General features: G+C 42.1%; 1 protein-coding gene across 2 annotated transcripts; it reads right to left on the bottom strand.

Annotated features, from left to right (window-relative positions):
- Positions 1 to 171: 171 nt before the first annotated feature.
- ikzf5 (IKAROS family zinc finger 5) lies at positions 172 to 5,104 on the bottom strand. Of its 2 annotated transcripts, XM_084076334.1 has the most exons (4): positions 4,668 to 5,104; positions 3,680 to 3,839; positions 2,981 to 3,154; positions 172 to 2,810 (listed from the first exon to the last, which is right to left on the bottom strand). In XM_084076334.1, the coding sequence occupies exons 2-4, from the start codon at positions 3,810 to 3,812 to the stop codon at positions 1,843 to 1,845; spliced, it is 1,275 nt and encodes a 424-aa protein (XP_083932460.1). In that variant the 5' UTR covers positions 3,813 to 3,839; positions 4,668 to 5,104; the 3' UTR covers positions 172 to 1,842. The 2 variants fall into 2 exon arrangements, with proteins under 2 accessions (XP_083932460.1, XP_083932461.1); XM_084076335.1 differs by lacking the exon at positions 4,668 to 5,104 and having other exon boundaries at positions 3,614 to 3,745.
- Between the last annotated feature and the right edge of the window lie 5,056 nt (positions 5,105 to 10,160).

Genomic DNA, 10,160 nt, shown 5'->3' on the forward strand with positions numbered 1-10,160 from the left:
TTTTAGTTTTCAGCTACATTCAGCTGATTTGTGTAGAGCAGGTCACATACTGGACTGATTTGTCATTACGTACAGTCTGAGTATTTAATAAAGTTCAGAAATATAGTACAAAGCATGGACAAAAAAAAAGAGTTAAGAGACCACACGAGACAAGGAGCTGGTCAGTTAGAAAACACTTTACTTATAAATTAGTTAATATTAATTCATCTCACAAAATGATTTGTCATCCTGGTGAGGAGAGTCATCGCCAAAAAACGCTGAAACCTTCATCGTTCAAGCGCCTACAACACACACTGACACAATGTAAGCCTGTCGCCATTGCCCATACTGGAAAATACCTATATACTGTATATATATACTGTTTATATATATATCAAACATTTTTTAAAGAATATACAATAATTGGCCAAACATTTGAAAATATTTGGACCCTGGAAAATATTTTGGACCCTCGAAATATATCAATATATTTTTGATAGATTGGCCCCACAACATTTATTTTCTCCCATATATTATATATGTGAGACACATTGGCCAACTTTTGTATATTTTGAAATATTTTTGAAAATATTAATTTCCATTTGGTATGGGTGGACTCCTCTTGTATCACTACTAAGCATGGGTAACGAAGGATCAGTTGGTCCTAGAAACAGTAACTATGTTTTTCCACACACGTTGCTAAGCAACAGACGTGACAGCATCCGACATAAATGAACACACCTCGCTATGGCAGCAATCTGTGCCGCAACATCATTCCATTGAACATCTATCCCACCACTCAGAATACAATACTCAGTAAATATTCAGAATAAAAAGCATTGAGATCCATACCATAGATGGAGGCATCTCAAGGCATGTTATCACAAAGGCTAACACATGGCATCACTGGTGCTACTTGGCAATTCTGAACAAAACAGTGTTCACAGGAGACACACAAAAAAACACGGCGACACTGCTCTAAAAGTGGAGATTATGAATATCAAAGTGACCCGGTTACAACATCAAAAGGTCAGAACGTGACACAGTATTTAAAAGGCAATGCTTTCTTCTCAATAAAACCCCTTTAGCAAAATGTGTGTCAAGTTGCTTTGGTGCTGCTTATTGAAGGGCACTATGTGGAGGACCTTCACAAACAATATAAGTTCACCAAAACCCAATTCCATGTACATTTAATTTGCCTTTAGACCAACCCAGGGTAACTGATAGAAGGATTTGGCCACATTTTTAAATGGGTGCCACACCAGTATTATAAAAGTCAGTTGGCATTAAAGTTTCTTAGCAGCATTCATGGAGTAGAATTTTGGAGCTGTCACAGCTACAATTGGAAACTACGATAGCCGTTTTGATGGCTCTGTACCAATCTAATTACAGCAGGGAGAAGATATCATCACAACCAGCCATCTTTTTATATATATATATATATATATATATATATATATATAATCCTTCCTAGCTAGAACACAAGAGCAGGTGAACATGTCAGGCACTGTAAAGAAAGATTAGTAATGCACCAAGCACTCTGAAATGATTTAGGTAAGGCTCTATTACTCAAGGAATGCTCATAATTAAAACTGTTAGTAAGACATTTACTGCAGTGCAACTACATCCCTTTTTCATACACTTGTATGGGCACTTTAAACTGTGCAAACTAAAACCTTCATGGGTGACATTTTCCACAATTCTCCCTGCCTCTGAATCAAACTGAGTACACACATCTTTAAAAGGCTAGGCTACATCAAGGCCGGTATAATAAAGTTATGAAGCAATAAATAAAATCAATGTGAAATGTGTTAAATAAAACCAAGCGCTGCTCCATTATGGTCCTTTAAACCGTTACAGTCTCTACTTATGCTGCCCCCGAGCGAAGTGGCAGGCAAAATCATACTTGTTCTTGCACTTGTGGCCGCAGATGTTGCACTGGAAAGGGTTCTCATAGCCATGACAGCCCATGTGGATGGTGTAGAGGATGTTATCAGGGAAGTAGATGTCACAGTGCAGGCAGTGGAGCAATATCTGGGTCTCATGGTGTGGGACAGGCAGACCTGGGGCCGGGGTGCTGGGCTGGCTGTTGGTGATACTGGGAGTGCTGGTGCGACCGCTGTGCTCGCTACAGGGTCCTCCTTCGGGGCTGTAGCTACTGTGGGGAGGGGGCCTTGGCTCTGGGGTGATGGGTGAAGAGGAGGGTGCATGGGCCGCGATGGACGAGACGACCACGGGGGCCGTGGCTGGATGGGGCAGCTGGATGAGGAAAGGCTTCTCGTCGACTACAGACTCGGCTCCCGGAGATATAGGTCTCGGCTGGGTCGAGGCCTGCACGTCAGAGGGGAGACTCGCCAACTGGCCGGCCAAAGTAGACAGCTGGCTCAGCGGGTTTTCCATGACTAGGTCGTGAGGGTGGTGGTGTTCTTCCCGGGAGCTCCCGTCCTCGGCTGCGGTGCCCTGGTCTTCGTACGCCACCTGCCGCAGGTGGGGCAGCTCGTGAGAGAAGTCGTTGATGTTGTCAGCTTTATGCACCACCATGGACGGGGGACTGAAGTTGATAAGGAGCCTGCGGCTGTAGCCCAGTGAGCTGGCCTTCTTCTGCAGGACGCTCAGCATCTTCTTATGGGAGAGCGAGCGAGCGCCCTTCATGGGCAGCAGCTTGTGTCGCCGCCGGCGGTGATGTGACAGGTTGCTGCGGTCGCTGCAGCGGAAGGAACACAGCTCACACTTGTAAGGCTTCTCACCCGTATGCGAACGCATGTGGGCCTCCAGGTGGCGCTCATAGGCAGAGGCAAAGGGACATAGGTGACAGCGGTGGGGTTTCTCTCCTGTTTGTTAGAGGAACACAAACATTTACAGGGACAGTTATGTCAGTGGGCACAATATCAAAACCATGCTGGTATTATTGGACAGCGCAGTTTAAACAGTCAAAAATAAGAAATATTTATGTGCTTTCGGAAAGAGAACACATGGCGCCATTGCATATGTTCACACTCACCTGTATGAATGCGGATGTGCTCAATGAGACGTGCTGTGCCTCTGGTGGCATAGTTACAGTAGCGGCACTTGAGCTTTCCATCATACGTCCTCTCAAAACCGTCCACCAGAATCCCTGAGCTGTCCTCCAGGGACATGTCCACAGAGGGGTGATCCAGACCATTTTGACTGCAATCTGTTTATAGAAACAACAGCCAGACATACAGATTGATGCCAAGTAGGAGAGGAGTAAAATATGCACCATTTATATGGTCATTTATGCACTAACGAAAGAGGAAAATCTTCAAATGAGGGCAACTGGGATTCAATTGAAAGGTATAATTATAATCATAGTTAATCCAAATAAGTAATTTACACATGTGTAATTGATATTTTTACATTGTACACGGTACACAATATGTTCATAATTTAACAATCTAAATTAGTTTTATTCACAGTGCAATATAGCCACAAAATTGGCAGTGTAAATGGCCAATGCTCGCTGAATGATTAAATGCCCATCATGTTCAATTACTTTGTCAAAAAATGTACTAAAACTTAGAATCATGACAGATAGTGACTGACAACAACCATCATTGTGTGATTTTGGTGCCTCGCAAAGTGCTATTCCATATACTGTTACAGGCGTACTTACTGAAGGCGATAATATGACCTGATGTGTTTAAAAACGCTCAAAGCAGCCAACTGAGTAGCAGTTTACCTGCTGGCAACCCGCCTGCCTCTTTAACGCCACTCACAGAACCTGAGATCATGTTCACATGTTGAGTTTGCTGGCTGAGATACTCCTGGAAGTCCTTGACGAAGTCCAACGTGTCTGGCTTTTCTTCGCCCATTGAAAGTGTCAGTTGAGGGGGCCAACACTGAAATGGCAATTCAACATGAGTTATTCTGACACCAAATAAAAGGTTGATTACAATTATTTGGCAACAGCATCTCTAAAACTGACCAGACAACAAAAGACCAAACATGCAAAGAAATCATTATTTTGATTGATCAGAGACAGTACAAGCTGGTTTTATTTGTATACTCTAAATCAGGGGTCTCCTATGTTTTTCAGGCCAAGGACCCCTTAGCTGAGAGAGAGATGAAGGAGAGACCCCCCACTATACATATTGTATAACATTGTGTTGCAGATTAAACATTTTCATAGATTTCATAGATGGCTTCATAGACTTGACAATCAGTACTGTCATCAATGTTGGATTGACGTTGATGTGTATTTTCAGACAGTTAACCACTTAAACCCTCAATACTTAGAACATTTTTGACTTAATCTGCTCTTTTTCCCCCTGGCCTACACCAAACCTCTTTGCCAAAAATAGCAGATCTACAAGCTCACAACGCCTCGCAGGTTAGCGCGAGGCGATGTGAGCTTGTAGATCTGCTATTTTTTGGCTAATGTTCCCCTCAGAAAAGGAATTCTAGGGTTCAAGTGGTTAACGTAAAAAAGACGTTCCTATCACACAAATATTTGGTGGCCCTCCTGTAGTACCTCTGATGACCAGCTGTTGAAGACCCCTGCTCTAAATTAACACTCAGGATTTTTACACTGTATGTACCCACTCACTCACTCAATTGAATACACATGGACCCCAGTGTTAACAAAACAAGCCCATAGTGCTTTCTTAGTTTTTTTTTTCTCAAAATCAAGTATCATCAAGAATTCAATCAATCAATCAATCAATCACCTTTTCAAAACAACCAGGGCTTTCACCAGTCCGTATTCTTCTGCTTTCACCTGGTTGGCCGTGGTGTAGACCGAGCTCCAGATACTCCCAGACAAGAGACAATCCACCACAGGCAGCGAGCAAAACAGCCCGATCCTTGTTGTTTAGTCAGTCGTTACACAGTTGATCCCCATCATCATCATGTTGTTGACTTGTTGTTACCAACGCTACGTTAGCAACTCGGCTAACGTTAGCTTATCTTAGACTCACAAGCTACATCCTTCCCACTTATACAACGGTGTCTCTACCGACCTCACCCGCAAATCCATTGTTTACTTTGGCATTTGGGAAATCAAGAACACATCTAAGCGCGATGTTAGTTATTTTTTCATTTAAATAACTAACATTATTATCGCTACCAAAGCTATGAGAAAACAATAAGGCAGTTTGAGGGGTGGAAGTTGTTGCCTGTGTCGCCAGGTGTTGTGAGAGAAATAAGCAACCAGGTCTAGGAAAACAAGGCAAAAGAAGCCATAAGGCCACATGAGCACTTCAAACCCTAAATATAAATATAACCGATCTACAAGCTCACAAAGAGTCACGATGTGACGCGTTGTGAGCTTGTAGACCTGCTATTTTCACAAACTTGCAATAAAATGTGGAATATATATATATATTTTGTTTTAAACATTCTAACAACACAAATGCTCCCTGGCAAAAACTTGTTTTGGAAACTAGCCTAAATAAGCAAGTACACATTAGAAACAAGCCCAAAAAAACTATATTATACCAATATTATATTTACAAGCAACTTTACAGAAAAACAAGCCCAAAGTCTCTTATAATAAGCCGACATGGCAACACTGGTTGTTGCACACACCATGTCCACCCGCGAAAATAGTCCCGCAATAAGGCAACAACAACCGCGAAAGAAGGTTCCGCCCCGAGGCTGGAAGAAACACAAAGAAGCCTCGTTTGAGTGAGTGAGTGAGTCACTCACTGTGAGTGCATTAATTCTTTCCATTTTTGTCCTTAGACTGAAGCAGCATATGTGTCTGTGGTGTAAACGGCTTACGAGTGGCCCCGTATGATAAGATATGCCCATAACTCTATCAACACAGTCGTTCTTGAATCTTGTACAGGTGTTGTGGCACGCACATTTAATTGGCTGAGTTACATTTAGCTGCAAGCAACTCTTAGATTACATTATTACTATCTGGAATCTAGATTTGCAATACCAACCCTTGCATCGAAAACAGAAATCTGATTGTATTAAACGACGTTTAACTCACCAACATTGCAGCTGTAGGGAAAGCTTGAATTATCCTCTTTGTATCTGCAAATGTTTTTTCTACAGTGTTTTAGTTTGGAAGCGGTAAAATGCAGGAGGCAGCAGGACGTTGCGTCATTGAAAACGAGCGCTTCCAAACTCTGACACTTAAAAAAATATCACCTGCACGGAATTTATTGACTTTATTGAATAGCTCATAATGTCTATGGTGGATTTTATGAAACAAAAACTTTGCAGATAGAAAGAGGATAATTCAAGCTATCCGTACAGCTGCAATGTTGGTGAGTTTAACGTCGTTTAATACAATGAGATAGGACTTTTCCGTTTGGATTTTTGGGCTGTCAAGGGTTGGTAATGTATTGCAATTCTAGATTCCATACATTAAAAATAGAAACTAAGAGTTGCTTGACTAAGGCATAGGCAGGTTCAATGACTGTTATGTTTATGAACAACTTTCATGACCTGGCATAAAAAAAGTGTTTATTTCCTTTCTGGATTGGTGGCATTTACTTATTTTATAAAGCTTTTATTGGGTTTCATATATTGTATAAACCCTTTCTAAACAACACAACAGATTTGACAGATTTTGGACCACCTCCAAAACTAGATGATGCACCTCAAGGGGGTTATACTTCTAATAAAGGTACTATACAAACTGCCACAATCCAAAATATTGTGGTCGTGCGACTCGTGCCAATAAAAGACTGCGCTACAAGTTCTGGCTGGCCGACATCCAGGACGAGTGCATCATCGGATTGGACCTACTTGAATGATGGAGAGCCATTGTGGATATCCAGAAGGCCCACCTCCATATGGCCTCAGTGACAATATCCCTTCAGCATCGCAGTGACAACAGAGTCAATGTCAGCATTCCACCTCAGGCACAGCGTGCACACTTATCCATGACAGCAGCCAGACACATGCACACTTACACAAGCCCAGCCAGCTGCCCCAGAGTGTGATGACAGTCAACGGGGGGTTTGAACAGCTGGGTTCGACACCACAGATAATCAGTCAGCCGCCAGCATGGATACCGTCATTACAGGGCCCCTCAGAGGAGACCTGTGCACTGTGTGCAGCCATGGGGGAGGGCTTTCAGCAGAGCCACGAGGGCCTCTCCCTGGCACAAAGCTATCAACCTACTGGAAGAGTCCCTTGACATCTTTGGTGCCCATGACGAGCACTGTACCTGATCCAAACTGGTCCATCACGAAATTAACACCAGTCCCCTACACCAGTGGTCCTCAACCTTTTCAGGCAGTGACCCTCAAAATAATCATATTTGAACTGGGGACCCCCCAGCCTGATAATCATGTAGGAGTTGAGGCATTCGATTTAGTTTGACTCGGTTCCACAGATAAATATTGTGAAAATAGCAAATCTACAAGCTCACAACGCCTCGCAACGCGAGACGTTGTGAGCAGACTTCACTGGTGGTGGCAATTTTTGCCGAATGTACACCCCAGAATTGGGACGATAGGGTTCATGTGGTCAATGGGAGAACCAGTCAAACGTTTCAATTTTGCACTTTTGTTCTCTTAGGTGACACAGTTTCCGGACAAGGTGGCCCTCAATAAGTACGTGTATTTCCACTCCAGGTGAATCTCGGCAGGCCTCCTGTACACCTGTATGGCTCCATGACTTCCAGAAGATTCTACGACAGTAATGGGTAAGATGGTGCCTTGATGATAATCAATCACAAAGTTATATAAAAGTTTAAAGATGACAGTAAGATAATAAAGCTACAATGCATGTCTTCTGGCGACATTGCTATAGTAAAAGGTTGCAAAAGCTGATTCATTAAAAGACAAGTTGGTAGATACAGAGCCATTCTCATCCGGTTGGCTGATATTATCGGAAACCAACATTTTCTATAGCAGAAAACTGCCCATATCATTGTCTATGCTATGCTGTGTATAGCCTATACATTTGATTCATGCTATTTCTCTGTTGCTGTTGTATTGGCGTCCAAAGTAGCAAATGGCAAATAATATTTTTTTACTCAAAAATGTCTTCTGGCTGAAGGAGTAGCTTAAAACTTGGGTCAAGTCTTTTAATTCACATTTAAAATAATGAGAACTCATTTGTACACTGAGTTCTCTCTCAGAAATTAAGTCTAATTCAACTTCTTCACTGATAACCATATTTGACAACAGTGCTTGCTATTTCATTTGAAACTGTTGTGGCTGCTCTTCAAGATGGACTAGGTTTTGAGCTCTGACATACTGTAGCATGAGATAGGCATGTAAGATGGTTTTAGGCATGCCTTAAAACCAGATGTATCAGGAGGGAGAGAATGTGGAACCCTGACAATAAATTACTTTGTATTGAATGAGAGCCGGGCAGAGAGCAACTGCAGTTTAGTTCAACAAGACATTGTGCAGACATAAAAAAACAATCTTGTAAGCAATCGAGCATGTGCTCTGGCGCTAGTTGACGCTAGTAAGTTTAACCCAGGGAGGGCCTCATGGCTTCCAGACTCCTGTCCTGTCCTATTAACCTATACGTCTTGTGTGTCTCTGCTGTGGTAACACAGTCATTCATCTTCCAGGTTGTCACAGAACCAGATACTAGAGAACATGTGTTGTATTAACCTCATACTTGGCAATTAAGTGATTCTGGTTTGCCACTGTGACATGAGACAAGTGTCACACACTTTCAGATATATAGCCTGCAATTACATGCAAGTGGCAAATGAGGTGCAGCAATTAAATTACGTTAAAATGCTACTGACTCATTCATGTTTCATCACAATCAATAATTTACTTGTAAGCAGTTTGGTGAAGATCACATTGCCCCATTTGTGTCAAAGTACGAAAACCATTGACAAGACAAATGGCCAAGTTGAGTGATTTACAGCAGTAATGTACACCCACTGTCACCAGTGAAGTCTGCATTGTAATACAAGCTTCTCATTTGGTGTTGACAGAGCTATACAAGAGTGTGTGTGATGTGTGATCTGGTATCCTGCAGAGCATGACTCCAGGTGTGTGTGTGTGTGTGTGTGTGTGTGTGTGTGTGTGTGTGTGTGTGTGTGTGTGTGTGTGTGTGCGGGTGCGGGTGGGTGTGGCTATGGGTGATTTAATTTGATTTTAATGTGCGCACATGAGTGTGTCCAGTCCACATACATGTAGGATAGTAATATAGGATATCATTGTCATATGACATCCAATTAGAGTAGTTAGATACAGTTCAGACTATGGCCACAAGATGGCGTACGCGCCTCAGAGATGAACGTAGCAATTTCCCCAAACTCAAGCCTACCACCCCTAAAACATTATTTGGCGTCTACTTGACGCACTAGACGCCGTCTATGATTCCCCATAGCCACAATGAAGATGGACTTGATCATGTAACTAAACTATAGAAACTATTATAGACTAAAAATAGGCGCAGAGACTCGGACAGGTCCCAGTGGCGTGACAATGACAAATGACATCTCTAGGTGAAAAAGTCTAAGGTTTTGGGAAGACGTGAGTCATGACAGTCGACCTGGTGGAGTCGGTGGTTGAACCATGACCGCTGGAGCAGTCAATTACATCGCCTTCTAATAGCCTGTCGACACTAATGTTATTTTATTGCAATTTAATTATGCTCAGGTTTCCAGCAGGGCCAGATCCTTCTGAATAATTAACACGCACCAACAATAATTTGTCCGGGAAGATAGAGTGTGGCTTCTTTGTCTGCCCATGAGGTTTAGTTTTTTAGTTTAGTTTTTAATGTTTGATTTTCGATTTGATTTCTCTGATATCAGAGAAATCAAAACCAATAGCCCATCGTGTCCCCAGACAAACAGTGGAGAATACATGTTAAAAATCTGCAGTGTTATTTTAGTTGTTTAGCCTATTATCCCCATTCCCCAGTCCTCACTAAGGGCAAATTACCAAATTACACCGGAGTGACAAGAGTAGCCTATCCACTAATACTTTGCAATGAACTGTAACAAGGCTAAACCACGAAATAATTATAGGTCACCTATTTATAAATAAAATAATAAATTGGCTATTATTTTTAGTCTATTTTATTTCTGTCATATGTTCACCTTGATTAACATTGATGGAACCACCAGTAGGATTTTTAATTTGTTGATTTTTAACAGCCAACCCACGTGTAAATTATCCCCCCCCCTCCCCAAAGGACATTGTTGCAAGATGAACCGTGTTAACCACAACTAACATTGCTAATTGGATTGATCTAGCTATCTTCCTTCATCCACTTCTGTA

The sequence above is a fragment of the Gymnoscopelus microlampas genome (assembly GCF_963454915.1).
Source record: "Gymnoscopelus microlampas genome assembly, chromosome: 13".
Lineage (NCBI taxonomy): Eukaryota > Metazoa > Chordata > Actinopteri > Myctophiformes > Myctophidae > Gymnoscopelus > Gymnoscopelus microlampas.

Bases quoted from the DNA above. Each gene is read 5' to 3' on its own strand.
- ikzf5 (XM_084076334.1), bottom strand. From the start codon at position 3,812: ATGGGCGAAGAAAAGCCAGACACGTTGGACTTCGTCAAGGACTTCCAG. The intron at 3,155-3,679 runs GTAAACTGCTAC...TTCTATAAACAG, and splicing joins GGCAGGCGGGTTGCCAGCAG to ATTGCAGTCAAAATGGTCTG. The intron at 2,811-2,980 runs GTGAGTGTGAAC...TCTAACAAACAG, and splicing joins GCACATCCGCATTCATACAG to GAGAGAAACCCCACCGCTGT.